The 25,690-nt window shown below is 35.1% G+C and overlaps 1 protein-coding gene across 10 annotated transcripts in view; it reads left to right on the forward strand.

Annotated features, from left to right (window-relative positions):
- The first annotated feature begins 1,710 nt into the window (after positions 1-1,710).
- Positions 1,711-25,690, forward strand: part of ttk (zinc finger and BTB domain-containing protein ttk) — a 216,960-nt gene continuing 192,980 nt past the window's right edge. For 8 of the 10 annotated variants that reach the window (XM_069845819.1, XM_069845822.1, XM_069845823.1 and 5 more), the window contains exons 1-2: positions 1,711-1,815; positions 2,483-3,455. In XM_069845819.1, the coding sequence (XP_069701920.1) occupies positions 2,544-3,455 (912 nt within the window). In that variant the 5' untranslated portion in view covers positions 1,711-1,815; positions 2,483-2,543. Of the gene's footprint in view, positions 1,822-2,209; positions 2,287-2,482; positions 3,456-25,690 lie in introns of those variants that run through there. The other 2 variants (XM_069845820.1, XM_069845821.1) reach the window with 2 other exon arrangements.

Here is a 25,690-nt window from a genome sequence, read left to right on the forward strand (position 1 = left end):
AGTCCGTGCTATAGCACTGAGCTACCGAAGGGAGGTGCAAACCAGTACTCCACCCGCTACTTCTTTTCGGATTATTAACTTTTAATTGGAAAGAACAGCTTAAAATGCAATCAGAAAGTAATCACACCGAACAAGTTTTCATAGGAATTTCATTATATCGAAGTTTTCCCCTTTAATATTCAAGTATACGAAAATATGCTACGACTGACATTACGATTTGCTCTCCCTTCCCTCCTACGTGAATTCTAAAAGATAGTGCATATATAGTTCTAGACTATACTAGTTCACATAGTACCATATATTCTAATACTGAAAAGAGTAGTTTCTTGCTAGTTCTCAGGTTTGAGCTGTGCAGTAATTTTTATTCACTGTATCATGCCTAACCTTTATTTACTATCTCTCTTCATTACCTTTTTATCTATTTACATATATATAGAGTTTTTATCTATCATATTTGATAAATGATATCTGCGTTTCCGTTTTATTCATTCTCGATTGTGTACCCTTCAGCATTCTAAAACGATGAGGCTATTATTGTCCTAGTGCACTGTTCTCACGTTTTCATTCATGTATCACTATCTGTTTTACTTCCTATTGCGTCCTGTTTGTGAGCACTAATACTGGAACAAGAACGACCGATAAGATTCCGATCAATAGTCTTTTCTCTGTTTTCTGATGATGCAGCCATCTTCTAACGCTCAATACCTTACACAGCTCAACACTCGGTTGGTTTATATTTAAAATCTTATTTACGTAGGTTGGGAATAGAGATAAAATACCAAATACACAAGGAACATACATAATTGTGTGTTCAGAGTTTCGTAATACGGTACTGATAACGATAACGATATTAAGGTTTCATATCGAGTTAAGTAAATTTCAACAATTAAATGTATTAATGTGGTATCATGTACTAAAAGATCAAAACACATTAATTTGTCTCTAAAAATATTATAACATATCGTAATTTGGAACAGTAATATGAAACAGAAGTAGAATGTTATTTCAACCCTTGTGATTGTTACAATGTTAGTAAACCGTCCACACTTGGTTTTGTTGTACGTACGTATCTATGTTGTATATGAGTTTGTGAGGGGTCAAGCACCCCACGCTGTAGTCCTAGCTGCCCTAGCCACTCTACACGTGGAGCCCTCTTCTCTAGCGGTGTGTAGTAGTACTGGCCCCCGCCCCATTTATGCCTCAAGGCCGCATTTCAGTGTCAGTGCAACGTTACGTATATCCTATCTCCTGTGTGATAAAAAAAAAGGATGATACATCCCTCACTTATATACAAAACCATGAAAATGAAATCCGCTTTTAACAAGACATCAATTTATATTTATACTAGATTTTTTAAAATGATTATTTTAGATAGCAGAAGAAAATGTCGCCATGTTGTAATGAGAGTAATTTTATGTTTGAAATTATGGCTACAGGAAAATAATGTTTAAAGGGTTCGTAGATGGCTAAAAAAAACACTGAAAATGTCCAATTCGCGTTGTAGTTTAGAAGCCACTGCATGAAGTTAATGATCGTGATGTCTTAATAAAATATTTTTCTATTTCTATATGTTGTACTCCAATATTTTGTTAAGAATGTCACATAAAACAATGAGCCAACAATATACGATAATCGAAAACCCCTCATTCACCCGCCGCTTTTTCCGTTTCCATTACTGCACACAGGAGTCCTCCGGGTTTTACCTGCAACCAGTGGATACTTGCTGACATGGCGTCTTGAAAAACGCTGTGAAGTATTTCGATCCTTGCAGAGGATTTCATCCCTCGTCAATATCACTGCTGCAAAGATGCACAGGTAATGGTATGTAAAATAGAATTGTCAGGGAAATGTACTATTTATCAATTTAGGAAGTGAAGGTAAACGTGTCATTAAATAAATATTGATTTAATAGGAGATTTTGTAGGATTGAAAATACGCAGTAGGGTCGACGACTCCTCTTTCCCCCGAAAGAAAATCAATATTATTCGGAAAATTTAATTGCCAATATAATATTAATGTCTATATCTTTCTATTGTATTGTTTATCGTTAAAACGTGTAAGTGAATGTGTTTTGAATGAGCTGTGTATCGACATTTAGCGAGTATTTCATTACCGTTAAATCATCTAGGCCAGGGGGGAAAAAGGGTTGCGTAAATGGTATGTCGCGGGAGGGGAGGGTGGGGTAAGGAGCTTATGATAAGAGCAACATGGCGGAAGGGCTGGGTTTGTGATGACGATAAAGGGTTGACGAATAATAGGATTCACAACATTAGTCATCTTTTTAAGGTTTGGTTTGTTTATGGCAGTCATATTTCAAACGTTTGAAAGTTACTAGTGATAAAGTTGGCCACGCAAAATATATACTAATGATTATTGCCACCTGTGTGATTCATAGGGTGTTCCAGTAAAATAGAATTAGTGGTTAATTTTTTTTATTGTTCTTTGAATGTGTATTAATTGAGATCGTTCGCATGTTTGACAGGAGTTTGGATGAGGTTTGGAACAGCCATAGTGCCACCTGCTAGCAGTCTTCAATTGTAACCATGTCGTCAGCATTATCTTCACAGCGATTCTGCCTGCGTTGGAACAACCATCAGTCAAATTTGTTGTCTGTGTTTGATCAGTTACTGCACGATGAGTCTTTCGTGGATGTCACCCTTGCAGTCGAGGGTCGTTTTCTCCGAGCCCATAAGATGGTTCTGTCAGCATGCAGCCCATATTTCCAAGCTCTTTTCGTGGGTCATCCTGACAAACATCCGATCGTCATCCTGAAGGACGTCCCGTATTGCGACATGAGAAGTTTATTGGACTTCATGTATCGGGGTGAAGTAAGCGTAGATCAGGACAGATTAACCGCATTCCTCAAAGTCGCCGAGTCTCTGAGGATAAAAGGACTGACAGAAGTAAACGAGGAAAAGTGTGACCTTCCGTCGATAACGTCTTCCCTCCTGTCGGCTGTTCCACCCCCTGTTGTAACCACACACACTCCGCCTCCCCCACATCTCCATAGAATTCATCCGACATCATCTCACAAAAGATCCATCCCGATGCCTTCCGCTCCTTCCGCAACCTCCAGTAATCCATTGTTAGGTTCGGCTCTAACTGCACCGAAAAGAAAGCGTGGAAGACCAAGAAAATTGTCTGGAAGCAGTGGTGGAGCTCCTGCTACTACACCTGGCCTCTTAGAAAGTGCTACGTCTTCTGGTTCAAGTAGCAGACATCAAACAGCAGTAGATGGTAATGGAGACGTAGAAAATTCTCCGAGACTATCAACCAATGATTCTTTAGTGGCTCAAGGATCACCAGAATTGCTGGAAGTGAAGATGTCTGGAATGGAGTTCCAACATTCTCCAGCAGGAAACTCTGGCACAGCCAGAAAATCGTCAGATGGGGAGAATGGGTCTGGTACTGGACCAAGTGTTTCTTCTGCAGATGAAGCAAAAACTACAAATAAGGTGAGGTTGATGTTTGTATATTGTAATGTCCTTTTTAATAGATATCTTGCAGGCCTGTTGTTACCTTGTATTGGTATTTGAATTTAATATTGGACTTTAAAATAGCTAAGTCCTTCAAAGACAGAATTGATTCGTAAATTACCCTTTATCCCTTATTATTAAATTAGACGTATGCCACCTTTACAGACAGTACAGCTGACTGTGGAGTAGAACCTCTTAGGCTCGGTTTTTGAATGGAAGCAAGTGGTTTTTTTTTATCTCGTCTTAACTTTCAGAATACAATTAGCTCACTGTTAAATTAATACAGAATACTGGTAATTCTTTTCATTGAAGTAAAACGACCGCACATGCTAGTACCGACATTATGAAACTGCAACATTGATGTCCCTAGATCCTCGTGTTCCTACATGGCATGTAACTTACTGTGGAGTAATATAAGTTTTTAGGTAGGCTATATTTGAACTTCCATTCTTGTTACGGGCTGTAGGAAACTTAGTTCTAAAACCATAGGCTCTACTTTTACACATACAATTTATTTCATAGTCGAGTAAAATTGCAAAATTTTGGAAAACCACTGCTTTTTGCACATTATGCAGGATTTTTTTTATGCGGGAGGGGAGTGTGAATGGCACGATTAACATTCGTAACTAAAAAATAAAAAAAAATTAAGCCAAAATAATAAATGGCAGCAAATGGGTGTAGCTAGTAGCAGGTTCGGATATTTTTTTGTCTAGGCGACATCCAAGGATAAGGTAATGAATTAAAATGAAACTAACAATATATTCTGACAGATCCTGTTAGCCTATATATGGAAAAAAGGGGCGTGGTTCATGTTTTCTCAAGAGTATTAGGTCTATTTGTTTCCCTTACAATTTAACATTGCACTATGACAGGAGTACCATCACCTGAACTTCTTGAATGGCTTCTTGTTATTTAACGTCCACGCTAAATAAACCAGAAGAATGTAAAATAGTAGGGATGTAGAGCTAAATGCTTCTTACACTGCGTGGTTACATAAAGTGTAGTCAAGTGTATCGGTAGGCTACTTCTAAGTGTTTTTTCGTGGAAAGGGCAGTTCTCTAGAATATGAAACCACAGTCACATTTCACTTTTTAAAAGTAAGGATTTTCGAGTAGCTCTCTCCATATTTTAAATAGTAGTATTATCTAAACAGTATAAAACTGAAGTTTTAAGCAGATATTTTAATGCACAGCTTAGAATCAAAGTAGCACTAAACTTAGAAGTAAATTTATTACTTAGCTGTAACTGAATTATAGACCTCAAACAGTGGTTAATATTGTACATAGACCTATATCTTAGAAGCAAATATATTTGTAACTCCTAAATAATTTAGATAAACACTTAACAGCAATGTCCAGTGCATCAAATTTAACATTTTTTTTTTTTTTAAGTTGTGAGAAGTACCATAAACACAATATTTTTCTTCCAAATTTAAATTTAAAAATCATTTAAGAGGTAACCTATAAATATTTACGCCTCATAACACAGTTCATAGTTTTTACATCTTGTCTTCTTTGCTGGGCCAGTGCCAATTGTTGCCAAACTTTACCATAATAGACACTTCGACGTCTTCGTCAGTTTCCTGTGTTAGTTCACCTGGGTATTGTATCCCATTATATGATACCAACACTCATTCTCCTGGAATAAAAATAGCAGCACTGCCTGATGCATGTTCATGCTTCATTTCAGTAGCACTGAGAAACCACCATGTGGAGCAGCTTTCAACATTTGTACGTCCTTAATTACATTTAAAACTTTTGCCTTCCTCCAGTCTTGCTTTGGAATGGCTGTAATTTGAATGTAGAAAATTGTGGTGTTTGGAAGTAGCTGTCTTGCAAGATTTATAAAAGTCTTCTGTATTCCGATCCAGTGGAGCATTTTCCTTCTTTCTCATGACTGCGGTTCACACCAGTAATGTAGCTCATCCTCCAATTTTATAAACTACTCCCTTACCATGTGAGAGAAGAGTTTCTTACATTTTGCACTTAATTGTTGTAAAAACATGACCATGAATCTATTCTTAAATTCAGATGATGTTCCTTCTGTCCTGATAACTTCTGTGATGTCTTGCATTTCTGATGAATCAGGCTGGAAAACTTGCAAATGCGTGACAAATGCTGAAATAATTTTTTTTCTCTTTCTCTGACACCAGAACACACAAGGAAACACTGATATCTCTTCTGTATATAGCTGTAGCAGTGAAGAGAGTCACACTGTTACAAGCCCATAGGATATTGGCAACTATAATTCATGGCAAAATGCATTTGCAGAATTCTAACTTTTGGGTTTACCTTGTCTGCTTGAAATTTTTCTTCCTATACTTAGGCCTACTTATACATTTCAAACTTATCGGCAGGTTTGAAAACCAATCATCATCATCATCATCATCATCATCATCATCATCATCATCATCATCCTAACAAGTATTGGGCCTAATGGCCCTTTATGGATTAAGTGTCATTAAACCGCAAAAGAATTTTTATGCTGTTGTGGGATCTTCTTGGTGGCTTGCATCGTGGTAAAAATGGAAATGAAGGTAGCCTAATCCATCTCCAAGCCATGTTTGTAAGCACTGACAGTTTGGTCTCCGGTATGAAAGGCGTGGTTGTCCTGGACTTGCTGGATTTTCGAACCTGATTTTAAATATTAGGAACAAAAATCCTGATTGTCCTGGACATGCTGGATTTTGTAACCTAATTTTTAATATTAGAAATGAAAAACAGTTGTTCTGAACATGCTAGACTTTCAAACCTGTGTGGTTGACTTGGACTTGCTGGATTTTCAAACTTGGTTTTTAATAGGCTATTAGAAATGAAAAGGATGGTTGTCTTGGACTTACTGGATTTTCAAATCCGGTTTTTAATATTCAGAAATGAAAAGTGTGGTTGTCCTGACATGTTGGATTTTCAGACCTGGTCTTTAATATCCAGACTATTTTCATTTGTGGAACAGTGCTGCCGCCTACCAATAGCTTGCAGCCTGCGACAGTTTCTTTTTCGCATTAATTTATATCTGATTCCTCAGAATGGCTGAGTCAAATGACACAAGTGGCAATGAGCAGTGTTTGAAATGATGCAGACATCACCCTGAGATGATATCAATACCCACTTGAACTTTCAAGTAACACTCAGGATTGGCATAGTGTTTTTTTTTTTTGGGGGGGGGGGAGAGGGAATTTCGTACAGTTTCATGACATTCAAGCTTGTTTCGAGAGTCAGCTTGCTACAATGAAAAAAACAAAAGCAGGACATAATCGACAACAGAAAACATATGATTTATAAGAAATTTATAGACTAGGCCTACTGCATTTCATATGAACACTAAATATCACTTATTTACTATAGGTACAGACACTTTCATCATCACATAATTACTTAATATGGACAAAGTTGGACACTTCAGTAATACACTTTAGCTCATCTGTCAACAGAAGAAAGGAATTTTGTTACTTTCTAAGTGACCTAACGAAATTCACTGCAATTTACATGTTTCATATTATATTTTATCTGCAGATGTGCATTTATGTACTAATTTAAGTGATAGTCTATTCCTTCCATCTGTCCATGGAGCATCCATCAAAGAAAATACTTTTTCAGTATTGGCTTTTATACTCGGGTATAGAGAAATACAATTTTACAGTTTTTAGCAATGCTCCACAGAAACACAGATGTGATAAAAATTTACCCAGATTTTATATGAAAACATATCTTTGGAACTTTCCTCTTTGTTGTCTGGTAGGAAAGATACCAATATGATTACCTAGTCAAGGAGAAGACTCCCATTCACTTCGCAAGATGCATTATCTTACATCCACTTGAGTGTCATTTTGACACTGTCCCACAATTTATTGCAGTTTTCCAGATTTGTGTCTGTGAAATCCGTGACATGTGGCAATCCTAATCGAGAGAATAAAATGCCAGTAAAATATGATTTTTGGATGCCCAAAAGTTAGTGCATGTAGCCTAACACTTGTGAATTGCTGGAAATGCATATTTCACAAGAAAAAATGAAAATGGTGAAAAATTTATTTGGAAACAGAGCTAACAATTCATAAAAGGCCAAATGTTTCATAGCAATCTACGAGCATACCAGAAAAGGACACAGGAAGATGGCACTGTTGAATGTCTAGTTTTCGACCTCCAGCAGAACATGTTAGTGCCTCATCTTCGTGTTAATGAGACATTCTGTCTTCAACAGGTTTGGGTTTATAATGTGTGCAATTTCAGTGGGTCAAATATGATGCTAAACGATGTGTAAATGAAGTAGTGTTATGCTTACAACTCGATTCAGCTTTAATGGCCCCTGCCTTTGGTTGTTTGGCTAGTGAGCTTGCTGTGTGTTGCGTCATAAGAAAGAAATTTAATCACAAATGTGCATAGGAGGGGAAGAGGGAAAAGGAAGAATGAAAATAACATCTACGCTCGTAGCTGAGGGACACTCATGTCAAGAAAATATAAATCATCCTGACATTATTCAGTCAACACTTAGTGGTTTGTAACGGGACGTGTGGAAGAATATTGTGTTTTTAAGGCGGAGTGTACCGCGACATGGTAAGAAGGAAGTGTTGGGTGTTATGACTGTGCTGCCTGACCTGTGTGACCCAGCCCACCTGTAGTGATGAGTAACTCGCTCTTAGCGTATCTACTTATTTTTTGCAGGGGCCAAAATCCCTGAATCAAACTGTACAGCACTACATAGAAAACTATGTACATGATACAGTGAAAATTTTGTACTTGTTCACTGATACCTATTCAGGGCAAAATTAAAAAGAAAAACACAGTGCTGCAATTTTGTTGTACTTTAATACAGTATGACAGATTCAATGATGTATAGCCAGCGCTACCAATTTTAACGTCTGGGAATATTAAATGACAAGCTAGGATGTGTTTCAACTACTCATAGCTTATTGGAGGAACAGAAGGTCAGTGTTGTTTGTTTATATTTTTTCCGCAATGGATTGCAAAGTACAGTAACTTCAGAATATAATGTTGTGGTCTCGTGTGTAGCCCCTTCTACTGTTAACATCTTTCATTGTCTCTTGCGAAATAGAAACGAGAGATAAAAAAGAAGGTTCATCGTGCACTGTGGTGTAGAAGATGGTTGCTGAAGGGAGGCAAATTCTTCCATGTGAATTTACATCGGGAATTATGTAATGAATCTGGAGGTGGGCTTAACTATTTGTGAATGGATACAGATACTTATTTGAAATCGCTGCCATTAGTAGGCCTAACTCCATCTATTATCAGGCAATAATTTACATCCCACTTGACAATATGTGTCAGAGAAAGAAAATTGTTTGTATACATCTGGAAGTCCGGTTTGACTTAGTTGCCTCATTTGTAGTGCCTTGTTGGCATCACTTGTGAGATTCAAACCTGTCTTCAGACAGTTGACTAAACAACAGTAACTTGTCTGCATGTAGAAAGAGACTTGAGGCAATGGTCGAAGGAGAATTCCCCCCCCCCCCCCCAGAATTAATAGTTTTCTGCCTGCACCATTCGAGAGATCATGTAAGAGTAAGGATAAATCTTAAGTTAAGACGGACATGCTTCTACATTAATTTAATAACTTGCCTGATGATTTACCTGAAAACAAAGGTCCAAGTCATCAGTTTTTGGGGCGATCGTCCATCTTTATTCAATTCAGGCAAAACGTCCACTCAATATCATGATGAATTTGAGGAGCTATATATGGTAGGTACAGTTCAGAAAATCGGCTGTAATGGTTAGGGAGATCATAGTGCTAACTACACAATACTCCTCTTACTGGTTGGATGATAGTCACTTCTGTATATGGACCTCAGGCCAGCAGTCAGCTGATAGGCCTTGGTTCTTAGACATATTGTTATTATATTATTATTGTTAACATGGGTTACAACTCCGAGATGTTGAAAGTACACACTTTTTCAAAGTACATTTTGTTAAAAAGAAAAACTGAAAATAATACAAATTAGCCATAGTTTATTTCTCACACTCTCGAACTAAATAACACGTAGTCATTTTGCACTTGTACACTTCTTGAATTTTCTTTGTAAAATGTTGAAAACGAATTTTCTATTTGCCTTTTCCTTTATGAAATTTTAAGTGTTATCCATAGTTACCTGGTTCTGGCTATGTAGGCCTAATGTTTTACCTTTCACATTTCAAGTATCAGGAGGCATGCTGGTGTTACCATCTTTAATTTGTTAGATTTATACTTCTATTTATTTTACATTGGTACGAAATCGAAATATAAAAATTGGAGATTTATCCTTTGAAAAGGTGGAGAAATTCAAATATCTTGGAGCAACATTAACAAATATAAATGACACTCGGGAGGAAATTAAATGCAGAATAAATATGGGAAATGCCTGTTACTATTCGGCTGAGAAGCTTTTGTCATCTGTCTGCTGTCAAAAAATCTGAAAGTTAGAATTTATAAAACACTTATATTACCGGTTCTTCTGTGTGGTTGTGAAACTTGGACTCTCTCTTTGAGAGAGGAACAGAGATTAAGGGTGTTTGAGAATAAGGTTCTTAGGAAAATACTTGGAACTAAGAGGGATGAAATTACAGGAGACTGGAGAAAGTTACACAACACAGAACTGCACGCTTTATATTCTTCACCTGACATAATTAGGAACATTAAATCCAAACGTTTGAGATAGGCAGGGCATGTGGCACGTATGAGCGAATCTGGAAAAAGACCTTAGGGGAGGCCGAGACGTAGATGGGAGGATAATATTAAAATGGATTTGATGGAGGTGGGATATGATGATAGAGACTGGATTAATCTTGCACAAGATGGGGACCAATGGTGGACTTATGTGAGGGCGGCAATGAACCTCCGGATTCCTTAAGAGCCATTTGTAAGTAAGTATTTATTTTATTTCTGCATTTATATATAATATATATGCCAATTAACACGCTTTGTAATTTATTACTTGCCACATTTCTCATGAACTCATAAACATTGGCCACAATTTCACGACTCTGAATTGTCTTTTCTTTTAATTTTGAAATAACTAAGGACATTGTCTCAACACAAATATTAGAAGTGACTTAAAAATTTCAAATACAAAAAATTATATTCTCATTAAAATTTAAACGAAATGAAGTAGTTAAAACTGCCATACACATCTATTATACACCTCAGTATTCCGGCAGAGACTAAACAGTACTAATTACGTTGCTCTCGTACACTGCATGTGTTTATGTATGGGGGACTGCTACATTTATAAATACTAAAGAGAGCGAGAGATCGGCCAACTGAAAGGTCAAGCAAGATAATGCATTCAAAACCATGACACCAGCTGTACAGTACAACATTATTTACCAATATGAAGCCACAATTACCTGCCATGTGACCATTGTTGCTCTGTCATTGAAAGACAGTAGAAGAAGTTGAGAGAATAGAGATACCACAAGGTTGATATGACATGGTCAGTCGAAAATACTGTATTGTGGTCGTGAAAGGAGAAGATTTCAAGAAACATAAAAAGTTCCTCAATGGTAATTTAAAAAAATGACATAGTCGAAAATACTGTATTGTGGTCGTGAAAGGAGAAGATTTCAAGAAACATAAAAAGTTCCTCAGTGGTAATTAAAAAAAAAAAAAGGATGTAATCAACAAGGGCAGGAAGTTCACTGTTTTTAAGTGCAAGATTTATTGATTTACGGAAGTCCACATGTTTCAAGTCAAAACATCGAAGTTAATGAATGGTGAGCCATGTGAGTACTTCGAAATTTGTAAACCTAAAACAGGTGTGATCATGCTACCAAACAGATTGGTTAAATGTTTAAGGAAGGATGCACAGAACTTGTACAAATCATTGCAGTCACATGAAGATGAGGATGAGTCCAGTGACTGTAATAACGGTTAACCCAGTGACTGTCAGACTTTGCCCTTGCAAGCCTGCTCACACTCTTCCTGTAGCGTGAGGCATACACAGGGCTCTCACTTTAGCTTCAATGCATCAGTAACGTGCAGTGCCAGTATTGTGAATTATGTTATGATGAACCTTAAGGGTGCTATTCATAGACATTTCGCAGCACGTGCTACGAGCGTACTAAGCTAGCCCCGGCTATCCACTGGTTACTTGTACAGAATTCAATTCATATATCGCTAACACTGGTTTATGAATACGAAAAACGCTGATCATCCACCAGAAGCCCGTGCTAAAAATGTCTATAAATACGGCCCCAATAATTTATATTAATAATAGGCTAAAAAAAAGCGGAAACATAAATTGATAAAAATTTTAAATTATATTTACAGATTTTCCATAGGAAAAATTTTACAAACTGATAAACTGAGGAAAATTCTTACACATTTAAAAAAAATTAACGTTACACTTTCCTGAAAACAACTTCTTTACTTTTCTAAATTTTTATTGAAATAAATTAAGAGAGGAGATGGATTAAATTTCTGTCATTTCCTGTGGTGTTTGGAAGCATAAAAATTAAATCATATTTAAATGGCTACACTCTTGAATTTTAATTTACAAGCTAATATCTCACATCTTTTTTTTTCAGCACATTTCGTCATGCTCTTACAATTTTGATGTTAGAAACATGCAATTTTACTGTATGTTCTGTATAAAAATTCAACATATTTAGTGGAGTTGCGTATTTAAAAAAAATTTCTCTTCCTTTATTGATGTAAATTTAAAATTCTAGGTACTTTTTTCTTTTCTAACAATATCAGATATGTTGTAAAAAAAAAGAGTCATGTACGTTATGAAACTTGAATTTTGTAAGAAAAAAATTAGGAAAATTATGTCATTTTGTAAAATTTGAATAATTTAAAAACCATTCATCTGATCATAATGAAACTTATATGCAAGAATACTTACAACAAGGGGATGAAGTGTACAAGATATAAAATCTCGTAATTTAAAAATAGTAGAGGATAGAAATTTCACCCATTACTCCCCTTAATAAATCAAAAGAAGGAACCCAAATTGGTAACAACATTAAACTATATTTACAGATTTGGTGTTGGAAACATTTTACAAACTGTAAAACTGCACATTTTTTTTTTTAGAAAGTTAACATTACACTTTTCTCGAACTCTGCCATATGTTGACTCTTGTAGTAGGCAAGTGCATGACGTCATGATTGTTGGCCTATAGGCTGTACTCTTATGGACATCAGCCACTCTTGGCCTGTCCACAGCAACCCTGCCAGTCTCTGGTTTAATCTCTAAATCGAGGAACAGCCACAGTGAAAGAAGATGAATATGAGGATGTTCGGTGGGAGGGAATGGATAATATTGAGGAGTGTTGTGATCGTGTGTCTAGGTTATGATGGGTGGATAAATTTTGAAAACGAGACGCAAGATAGACAGGAGTGGAGAAATGCAATATGTGAAAGAGAAGGGAAAGACAATGGATTTTCCTACGATCTTCTAGACGGAGCCAGGACAACATTTTGAGGGTTGGTGTTACGTGATCAGCCCGGCGAATATTGCAGACGAAACGGACGCACATATTATGAACACGTAGTCTCTGCGCCTAAGTAACGCTTAGGTCAGTAAACAGAATATCACAGTAATAGTCTCTGCGCCTAAGTAACGCTTAGGTCAGTAAACAGAATATCACAGTAATCGAAGTGGAGCATCACGAGTGTTTGCACTAACATTTTTTTCATGGAAAAGGGTAGAAAATTCTTCAATCGTCTAAACGAGTGGATTAATGAGAATACTTTTTTGCAGGTTTCTGCAACTTGAATGTTCCAATTTAAACTTTTATCCATATAAATACCTAGATTCTTTGCTGATTCACTGAACGGAATATCGGTGCCGTGTATTTTAATCGGGGACAAATTTGGTATGGTAATAGTGCTTAACAAACGTGAATGACCCACAATGATTGACTGTGATTTTTCTGGATTTAGTTTAAGTTGGAATTTCCGTGTCCATGTCCAGATTGAGTCCAGATCGTCATTAATTTTAGTTATTGCATCATTTATTTCATCAGTGTGGAATTTTATGTATATTTGAAGGTCGTCTGCATAGAGATGGTGTCGGCAGTACTTTAGAGATTCTGATATGTCGTTAATATAAATTGTAAATAGTAATTGTAGGCCTATATATAAAATTTTCCAGCATACCAGCAGTAGTGCTTCTATTACATGTGTAGGTGCGTAAAGTCTATGAAAAGACATTCACATTCATTAATTTGTCATTAAAAGTAATGCATTGACAACATATTTGTCTCCTGTAAAATGGGGTTTCTTGGACTTAGTGCATTTTCAAACCTGGTTATTCAATTAATGTGCTTAACAACAGTTACAAATTGTTCCTGAAATAATGCCTCTAGTTCACCCATACATCTTTTTTTTTAGCAAACACTTCAATTTCTCATCTTCTTTCTTACATTTTTTCCAAGCCACTAATGCAGCAGGGCTTTCTGTGCGGTTAACTTTATCTCCTGTACTACATTCTTGTACTACCACTCCTACACTGTGATGTGATACTACTATCACAGAGAATATTGTTCCAAAATTTCACTGATTTATATACCGTATATTATCTTGAGACTACCAGCTTTCGAAGAAAAGTGCTTACATATAAGGCACTTGCATTCATTATTAGGTGTATATCTCTGAGAAGTAAAACATTTTCCGGTTTCAGTTTGCAAAATGTAGGAAATCCCACCATGATTTCAGGATTGTGTATCTTAAAGAGGGCACATGCATCTTGAGAAGCGTGACATAATATTTTCTGAGTATCGTTTTTTTTTTACCATCTTTCCACACTGTCAGTTCTTCTTTGACCTGCGTACATAGCATCTGGTTGCATGAAAAATTCTTACACGGTAGCTTGAACCTTTGATTGAGATGAACTTTGATGTATTCCTGTTTGGTTAATTATTTGCAGTCCTTGCTGGGTAACTATTTTGTGAATTACTGTCAATTTCTTAGTAGGAAACTTTGGTAATGCTCTGATTGATCTTAATGGTCTTGCCAAATGGCTGAGGTGATTTGTAACTTCCCATTTTTTGTTAGTAAACAACTCTCAGAGTTCAGAATTTCATTTTTTTTCTTCCAAATAATAAACTTGTTTACGTTCCCTTCCAGTACTCGTTATTCTCTTCAGGTACTTTGGTGCATTCTTCTTTCTGCTTTATTCTTATTAAATTCACTTTTTCTGGTTTTTCTTTCATCTTTTCCTTATGCTTTTCTCTGTAATCCTTAGATCTCTCTTTGGATGACTTTGGTTGCTTTCCTTTTGTTTCCATTATCCTAACCGAGTCTGTTATTACAACTTATTAGTGTTCTGATATTATGAATCAAAGAAATCATATTCAAACCAACTTGTTACAAGTCAATTAATTACTTTTATCAATAGCAGAAACCTGAATACTGTGACAAGCTCTTAACAATATCCGACATTATGTCACATGATTTAAAATTGTCTTTAAATATACATATCACACAAAATAAAACAGCAATATAAGAAAATAGGCTCTATCATGCAATTTGTATGTGTCCTGTATATCACATGACTTTCCTGCAATATGTAGCCTACAACATTAGACCTTTTGTTTTTGCAGGATTATCTAATAGGTCAAAAGTGTAAAAAGTATTCCTTTTACAGTTATGTGCTGTTAAATGTGTTTATATTAAAGCCAAATGTCTTGTGCATCACAGAGAATTGTCTGGAAGGCACACGGTGGGCCAACTCATTTCATTTGAGGAGTTTTTTTTTTTCTTCAAAATTCAATATAGGAGAAAAACATAAATTTATAGGAATTACGTTTTTTAATTCTAATACATTTGGCCATTTATTACACAAACTATATTTTTTGCTGTATAAGTATTTACCCTGGGATAATTACAGGCCACATTGAATCATCCTCAGGAAAGGTGTATTTTTGATAATAGGCCTATTATTGTGAGGTTAAAAACTGCAGGTTTTTTCATTTTTCAAAAGTGGATAGAGGACATGGACTACAAGATTAACTTTTTTCAATGAACATTAATTTGCTACTACATTAATTAGTTTTATTGGTGTTTAATTATCGTTTTAAGTTTTATTTTTTTTTTTTCTACAATTTTTGTTTAATTTTTTTTTGGGTCCATACTATTGATCAGATTTTTTGTATTTGACAGATATTGGAGAAAAAATGGGAGTATAAGGTTACAGTACATCAGTTATTCATAGATTTCAAAAGGGCATATGACTCGGTTAAGAGAGAAGTTTTATATAATAGGCTATTCTTATTAAATTTGGTATTCCCAAGAAACTAGTTTGATTAAATGTGTCTTAGTGAAACTTACAGCAGAGTCCATATAGTCCAGTTTCTATCTGATGATTTTTCCAATTTGCTGCAGGCTTAAGCAAGGAAATGCACTATCATCTTTGCTTTTTAACTTCGCTCTAGAATATGCCATTAGGAAAGTTCAGGATAACAGAGAGGGTTTGGAATTGAACAGGTTAAATCAGCTTCTTGTCTATGTGGTTGACGTGAATATGTTAGGAGAAAATCCACAAATGATTAGGGAAAACACGGAAATTCTACTTGAAGCAAGTAAAGCGATAGGTTTGAAAATAAATTCCGAAAAGACAAAGTATGATTATGTCTCGTGACTAGAATATTCAACGAAATAGTAATATAAAAATTGAAGATTTATCCTTTGAAGAGGTGGAAAAATTAAAATGTCTTGGAGCAACAGTAACAAATATAAATGACACTTGGGAGGAAATTAAACGTAGAATAATTATGGAATATGCTTGTTATTATTCATTTGAGAAGCTTTTGTCATCTAGTCTGCTGTCAAAAAATCTGGAAGTTAGAATTTATAAAACAGTTATATTACCGGTTGTTTTGTATGGTTGTGAAACTTGGACTCTCACTTTGAGAGAGGAACAGAGATTAAGGATGTTTGAGAATAAGGTTCTTAGGAAAATACTTGGGGCTAAGAGGGATGAAGTTACAGGTGAATGGAGAAAGTTACACAATGCAGAACTGCACACATTGTATTCTTCACCTGACATAATTAGGAACATTAAATCTAGACGTTTGAGTTGGGCAGGGCATGTAGCACATATGGGCGAATCCAGAAATGCATATAGAGTGTTAGTTGGGAGGGAATGAGACCTTTGGGGAGGCCGAGATGTAGATGGGAGGATAATATTAAAATGGATTTGAGGGAAGTGGGATATGATGGTAGGGACTGGACTAATGTTGCTCAGGATAGGGACCGATGGTGGGCTTATATGAGGGTTTCTCTCCAGGTTTCTTAAAAGCCATAAGTAAGTAAGGAAGTAAGATGTGACAGTTTTTATGACTTAGCTTTACATTGGTACATTAATGAAATAATTAAAACTGACTGAAGTAGTACCAAATTTAAACACTTATTTTGTCATCTTAGCAGGCTCTCAGGACATCTTTATAAAATCCTGTAATATTTTATTACTATTTAACTTTATACAATATTATTACATTAATGAGTTAATACTGTGTGTAGAAGCATAAAGTGAATAAATCAACACCAAAATTCATAGAGTACAAAGTGATTAAAGTAGGCCTAGCATTAAGCATAAGGCGAGTTGGGTAAGTGCATTTCTGGGGCAAGTGCAACTTCAGTCCATATCTCTGTAGTTTGAGATTCCTCCTGCCTTGTACTCTCTAAACACCATTTATTGCCGAAATACATAACTTAACAGAAAAAATTAATAAAATAAAATTTGGAATGTGTATTTGTAGCTCAAATTACAGAGAATACTTAAACCTTGATTATGTTCTATCTATTACCATGGAAGTTTACAGCCTGGAGATGCCCTTGCCTCATAGGTATAACGTGGAAACTGCATACCCTCAACATTATAATGGTATTTATTTGTTTTATAAAACATGCTTCGACAATTTACGCAACTGACAAGATGAAAATACACAGAATTAATCACTTAATATACCAATAAAATCTTCTTTTAAAATTACAAAGGGCTGAGGTGTTACTATGCACCAAAGTTGAACTTTAATATTTAGGGGATGCAGTTACTCCAACTTACCTTACAGTTATTTTGACATCTTGGCTGTCTGTGAGGACATCTTCATAAAATCCTGAAGTAGGCTATTTAATTATGATTTAACTTTATAGTTTCTTATTACATTAATGAAGTAATAACATAGGTAGAAACACAAAGTGAAAATCAACATCAAAATTCATAGAGTACAACGAGAGTAGGATGGGACGATAATGCTTTTTGTCGATATTTGAATTTAATTGAATTGAATTGAATTTAACGGAGGTTTGCACTATGGCCCAGCACTGCGACCTTGTTCAGATCTGTTGCACTAGCCCTCTGGTGACGCATTCCCAAACCCACACTGGCCGACCACACTAAGGTTCTCTGATCCAGGTTTCGAGCAGGCAACCCCATGTGTCGCAGGCTGGCATTTGGGGAATGCTACGGAATGATAATGAAATGGAGAAATGGTGATGGAATGATGTAAATGTCTAATTTGGGGAAAAATGGGAGAACCCCGGGAAACACCCCAACTGTGACACTTGTCCGCCACAAGTGTCACTATGGATTTTTTTCAATGAAAAAATGCCAGATCTGACCGGGAATCGAACCCGGGCTGCCTGTGTGACAGTCTGAAGGTCTGATCATTCAGCCACTGCAGAGGTCGTCAATACTTGATACCGATACCAAAATTTTGAAATCGATACTCAAGTCTCAGTTAAAAACATCTTTATAAATTGTGCAGATGATACACAATGTACTGCATGCTGTTGAATAATTAGACACAAACGAACTACACACTACAATATTGACAGTAACACTATAACCTGCTAAAAAAATCTCGAAGCTGAGAGGGAAGGGTTAGGGAAAGTATAATATGGTATGTCTTTTGTAGTGAATTTTAATTATTTTGAAAACTTAAAGAATAGCACCTTTTTTTCTTCTTCTCCCAAGAACTGTTATTGTAGGTAGCTAGGTAGTACATCTCTTCTCACACCATCGTTTTCCCCCCCTCGTATCACTGCTTTTATTTTACATTACAAGTATTGTAACTAGTTCTCAGCCATTTCATGTGGACAGGTATGACATTTGCATAACATTTTTAACTAGTTTACTGACCCCCGATTTTTTGCAGTACATGCTAAAACTCTCATACCTGGATCACAGTGTAGCACATTAAACCTTGCACCTGCTGTGTAATTATTGTCACAGAATTGTAACTATACTTAAGATAGCAACATCGTAAATGACGGAGGACAGGTGTGACAAAAATTTGCACTTGAAGTGAACACCTCTAATGAAAACAAGAAAACTGTGTGAACTTAATAAAACAAATATCTTGAGAATTTTTGTACTATAAGTTATTTAATGTTATATTTCCTGTAATAATTGCACATTTATACCTGGATCACAACGTTTTAATAGTACATTATGCAACGAGCCTATAATGGTAGTAATTAAGACGATTGTTTATGAAACGAGCGCAAGCGAGTTTCATAATTTTCATACGAGCATCTTAATTACCATTATAGGCAAGTTTCATACGACTTTTTATGCTCGACCATATTTCTAACTTGAAAGTATTCAAAATTATGGTTACGTGCGAACTGACCTGAATTGTGAGATGTGCGCAGACGCGAAAGTATTGATTTTTTCCTAGGCCGAATTTCATTGACCTTGGCACAGAATAAGATGAACATTACTCTGGTATAACCTGAAAATTGATTTAGAATTGAAAAACGAGATGACAAATTGAATTTATTTGAATATTATTTACAATTAACTCTAATTATTATAGTAACAGAACATAACCTTCTGCGACAGTATTGGATTTTCAGCTTCCGTGACTTTTCGCTAATTCTCTTTCGATTGCATATCCGAGAATAATCGATACTTGCGGTTTTATAACAGTACAAAGCTGACTTGTCATTGGCTGAACACCTGTACTTTAATGAGAGGGTGTACTTTAATGACATGCATTAAAGGACTGCTACCAGGTGTATAATTACTACATTTTGGCATGGTCGCGCATAAAAATATGTACAGGACAGGTGTGACACTTTTCAGGTGGACGGATTTGACACTGTGAAGTTATATTTAGCCTATATGTTGTATATCAAAATAATTAAAATTTAAAACTAAAAATGATCTGTATGATCTTAGGGAGCACTAAATTAAATAGTAGTAATTGTAATAAAATATTTTAACAACATTACAACAAACATAAACATAGAAATCAACTGAAGTAGTACTTAGTTCTAAGATTGTTCAAGAATATCAATACTTCTAGAAAATACATAATAAAGTCTTGTTTCCTGTAATCTTTATAGTTGGTTCTGGAAGAATACCTCTCAGTTGTTCATATGAAACCTAAGACACATCATTTTCATCCATTCTGAAAATCTGAGCGATTTCTCCGTCACATTCTCTCAAGCACATAATTTTGATTTCACCATCTTCTTCAGCTGTCAGAACCTTGTTTCAAGATTTGTTTCTTTTCTTGAACACTGTACTTGGAACATTTGGTTCCAAAAGTTTTTCAATAACTGCTTATTTTTTACTCGAGCTTGTAGGAAGCACCTTCTTCACTCTTTTAACTGCTTTACAAACGAAGTGACTGCACACACTTGTAAGAACTGAGCTCAGAAGTTCCATTTCCAGCCTTTGCCTTTGCCTTTGCCCTCTTCTACCTTTCAACATCCTTACGTCCTTTGGCCTTCAGTTTGTTTATGTCTGCAGATAAACATTTCTTTACATTTGCTCACCTCTTCCTATTTCTCTCCCTTTCCTTCAACAAGTAAATGTTTTTGGCTTCATTTTCATTCAATTTCTTTCCCCAGTTTTGTTTTGATGTTCTCCACTTTTCTCTCTTTTCTGTATTCATACACGAAGAATAAGAAGAAAAGCATTTGAAATGTCTTATGTTTTGGAGCAAGAACAAAATTCATTCATATTTTTATTTGTGAGAATGAGCCTATATGATATGAACACATACAACCACAGAAGTTTCTTATAAAATTCAACTTTATTTAATTTAATTCTCTCTTTCATAGGTAATAGTAAAATAAAGTTTAATAACCTCAGTCATACTCTGTAGGACGTGCGTGACAGATATTAACCAGAGCTTTATTATGTCTTCATTCTGAATCAAGCAGAAGTAATATTCAGATTGTATTGACTAGTGACTCAACCTTACTTTTGTAAACTTTTTATTTCTTTTATAGTTTCTTATTAATGAATAAAATAAACTTCAGAGTAATTTTTAGATAGGTGTGAACATACAACTGTTACCATTAATATAATTGAAACTCATTATCTACCGCACTTGCTTTTAAAATGAATTCCTAAAATGAGAAAGAAAACTACTGCTGTAGACAAGATGACACCAGATCAGTTGTTTGATGAAAAGAGGGAACAGTTCAAGGACTCTCAACATTAATCATTTTTCACACTGAAGTTCAGCATGTACACACTTCACATTTGTTCATAAAATAAACACATACACAAATGAACTAGCTAAGTTAGTTGTTGAACTTATTTCTACTATAAAATATAAATAAGAGTTTATTATTATTATTAGTCTCTAGAAAGAAATACTAAACTTTAAAAAATAATGTCCAGGTTCAGTTTAGCATGGAATGGCTGTTTTACGAATCTACGGTTTATTCTTATTTTATATATACGGTATTGTTTATATAGTTATTTATAACTTAAGCTGTTTTGACAAGCTGAAAGTTTGGTACTCTTCCCACACCATCAGATTTTGTTATTCAGTATTCACTAATTGAACCAAGTGATGATAGGAAAAGGATAGAGGCGACACATGCATTGTATTGGACAGAGAACAAGTATATTTCTGTTTTCTAGTCTCTAATTGAGAGAACTGTGTATGCCGGTACAATAATTTTTGCTTTTCAGGGACAGGGTCTTAACATGATCACTACATGCTAAAATTCTTGATTTAGGATTGAATATTATTTGAAATACAGAAATTGAAAGTACCAAAAAGATATCAAGGACTTATCCTAGTGTATTAGACATGCTTCCATTCTACTGAGTGTCGTATCACGAGTATCAAGATCCCATCCCTAAACGAGTGTTAAGTATTATTAAGCATACTGTCAGCGGCTCAGGAGAAGACGAGAGCAGACTGAGGAGGAAGGGATGTGAACAGATAACGTACGACAACAGATGCAATATTTGTACTGCAGTAAGCGGAAACATTAGGACCTGGTTTCTTCAACCTTTGTTAAATTATAACAGTTTGTTATTCCATTTTAACTGTAAACTTAACAGTTGAAGCATTTCTTCAACTGCTGTTAGTACTAACAGGCTGTTAAAACCTATGTTAATTTAACTGCCCTATTTCATGCAGTTAAATCATTTAACTCTCTGTTAGCATAGAAGTATCCAATATGGTTGGTGCGTTAGGTGTTGAACTTGTATATCTGGATTATTTCTAAATGATATCCATGAATACATAAATAGAGGGAATGATTTCTGTGATTTGACAGAACAGAAATTCATACAAAGGTATAGGCTATTTTCTGCAAAGCCTCACTTTTCTATTTCAACTTAGATCCGTTTGTTTGTTTACTCTCATTAATTGGTTTATACTGCGAAATAATTTCCAGCAGAAGGCTTCTCTCGAACGAAGAGAAATTAGTCCCACAATTTCTTCTTGTTCCAGTGTTTTCCATTTCATAACAGCAAAACCAATACACCGCTCCACACTATTGTGATACAGACGAGGAAAGAAGTAGAAATCAAACCTGAGAGAATAGGAAGACTTCTATCCTCTCTGAATCAAACAACGGAAACAAGCGAGAATCGCAATTATTGTCAAGAGTTCAGAAAACAGAATTGAGTGTATATTTGGTTATAGGTTATGGTTAAACTCTAGAATCTCTGGTCCTAACAGAGCGTTAACAAACAGAATGTTAAAATGTGAAATGTAAAGTTGAAGAAACGCAATATTTTTAACAACAATTCATACTTTCAACTTACAGTTAATTAACGCTATTTTAGGTGCATTTTAACAAAGGTTGAAGAAACCAGGCCTAGGTCTCCTTCTGTTCTACTTAGCTTTAATTTCCATATGCATTGTTACTCATGTTTCCTGTACGAGTAATAACCTGGCTACTGGGATGCTTATCTGAGCGATGTTTATAATAATCAGCAGCGATAGTCAAGAAGGTGACATTCTTTCCGCTCGTCTTCTCCTGAGTAACGGACAGTACACTTATTTTGATATCTTGGCGGTCTCTGAGGACATCTTCATAAAATCATTTTACCTTTGACATTTCAAAAAAATACTGAGGTCTTTCTTCTCCTTGGACATTCTGCATTCTTTACTGCTCTTACTCTTTGAGGTGAGTGATCAGTTTTGAAGTCCATGAGCACGTTTTAAGGGCGTTTTTTAATCAGTTCTCTTAGCTTTAACAAAACGTTTTCATTATTTTTTTCTGCCACTCTCAAATTGCCTTCTCAAATTTAGTCACTGGAGAATTGAAGTCATCATCCATGTCTAGCTATGCTTGTGAAAGATGGGGTCTAACACTTGTGATACAGATGTAGAGAAATAATTCAGAGAAAAAAATCATTCAATGCTTTCCCATACACATGCATGTAAAATGAATACAGTAGAACCTGTATTAACCATGGTAATAAAGGAGGGTGAAGTTAATGGTTAATCGAAAAATCTGATAATCTGTACTATAAAAGGTGTTATAAACTAAGTGCAGTACAGTTTCGTTATTTCCCACGTGGTCTTTTCTTTTAACACGCTAGGTAGTGGATCATAAGTTCACTAATTTAAGTCAACTACAGTTTTTAATGGCCAAGAAAACTCCTTATGACAGTTGTCTGTGGAAAGGTATGAATAGTAGAGGTCTCATGTTGTAGACTTACAAATTTGAAGCACTTTATGTTATGTTTTTCATTAAATCGCGCACACTTGTAATTCCTATTCCATATTGTAATGAGACAGTTTCTCGCTTTTTTTTCGTAGCAAACACATTTTCTTTTAACACCAGTGGAAGACATTTTGCATAGAAGTTAGACAATGTGACCACTTGAAGAATAGATTATACTGCATAAGGGTAAAGGTTTGTAAAAATACATTCTGTATAAAAAAATTTCATACTAATATAATGTACAGTACTCATATTTTTTCTGCAAAACAAAAAGAATGAGAGAGAAAGACAGTCTGATAATCCACCAATCTGTTAATGCGGTGACAGATAATCGGGATTTTACTGTAGTTATGCCTCTAACAATTTCTGAAAGATATGATTAAGAGTGTTCTGTTTTGCACTGCATTACTTGAAGAAAATTAATTTGATACGAGACTGACGAGATCATATCTTCAATGGGTGTTATGATGTACGTGATCTACTAATGATATACTCATTCATTCATTTATTTTATTCCATAGATCTTACATGAGCAATGAAGCTTTAAGATGTGGAACATGTCAACATTTTACAATATTACAATTACAATTTTTACAAATTTTTATAGTTGTACAATTTAGTAATTTTCTACAATTTTTACAATGTTGTACAATTTTTTTTACATTTTGGCGAGATGTAGTGAGATGAAATGAGGTCCGAGGATTCGCCAAAATATTACCCGGCATTTGCCTTTTCGGTGGGGGAAACCTCGGAAAAACCCAACCAGGTAATCAAATCAAAGGGGGTAATCAAATCAAAGGTGTTGATGCCAAGGACTCGCCATAGACCATCCGGCTTCAGTCCCATGGCTGTGGAAAACCTCGGAAGAAACCAAAGTCCAAAGGGGGATCCAACCCAAGCCCGAACGCAGCTCCGGATCAGCAGCCCAGTGAGTCTGCCGACTGAGCTACATCGATGGCTCTACTAAAAGTATACAATACATAGCCAATCAGATTATTAAATTTACAAACACAAACGATCATTCATAAGTTGAGCTATATTATAATACAAAACAATTTAATTAAATTTAAGGCATAAACAATTCAACCAGTTGTGATATACAGAAATTGATAATACATATCATGCAAACTACTTCAAATTACAAACACAAACAATTTATCAGTAGAGCTATATAGATTACTATTCAATTTAAAGCATATACAATTCATCGGCCAAAACTATACAAATATATACAATACAAAGTAGCATACTTTCATTAAGCTATACAAATTTGTGCAATTAATATCAAGTAGATTAATTCAATTTATAATCATAAACAATTCATCAGTTGAGCTATACATATTACCATTCAATTTACAGTAGGTCTATATACAATTCATCAGTAGAGCTACACAGACTAGTAATCATTTTAAGAACATATACAATTCTTCAGCCAAACTATACAAACATATACAATCAAATTAGTTCAATTTACAAACTTATTTTCGTTAAGCTATACAATTCATATGAAGTAGATTAATTCAATTTATAAGCTTAAACAATTCATCAGTTGACCTATACAGTATACTATTCAATTTACAGTACATACAATTCATCAGTTATGCTAAACAAAAAATACAATACATAGTAAACAGATTAAGTCAATATAAAAACATATTTTAGTTGAGCTATATAAAATTGTACATGTCATTTAAGTAGAATAATTCAATTCACAAGCATAAACAATTCATCAATTGTGTAGAAGGTATGAGTATGTAGAAATTTGGTTAATTCTTTTCTGAACCTTTTCTCGTTGTTCTTCAAATCTTTAAGATAATTAGGCAGTGCATTGAAGACTTATACATGAATAGCGAACTCCTTTTTTAAAACAGCTTAGACTAACAGAGGGTAGATGAAGATCTGATTTATGTCTTGTATTAAAATGATGAATGTCTTGATTAGTACTGAATTTATCTTGGTTCTTAATATACAGCATCATTAGGGAAAGAATGTATTCACAAGGTAAAGTCAAGATTTCTAAGTTTCGGAAAATATTTTTACATGAGGTTCTTTTATGCACACCGGTCATTATTCTTATAGCTTTCTTTTGTAAAACAAAAGCGTGTTTAGCTTCAGACGAGTTACCCCAGAATATTAATCCATATTTCATTACAGAGTGAAAATATGCAAAGTATGACATTTTAAGTAAGTTTATATCACCAATAGTAGATAAGGATCTTAATGCATAACAGGCAGAGCTCAATTTACGAGTAATACATTCTATATGCGTTTTCCAGTTCAAGTGATTATCCAATTCTAAACCAAGAAACTTTGTGCTTATAGATTCTTTGAGATGAGTTCCAT

The sequence above is a fragment of the Periplaneta americana genome, chromosome 14 (assembly GCF_040183065.1).
Source record: "Periplaneta americana isolate PAMFEO1 chromosome 14, P.americana_PAMFEO1_priV1, whole genome shotgun sequence".
NCBI lineage: Eukaryota > Metazoa > Arthropoda > Insecta > Blattodea > Blattidae > Periplaneta > Periplaneta americana.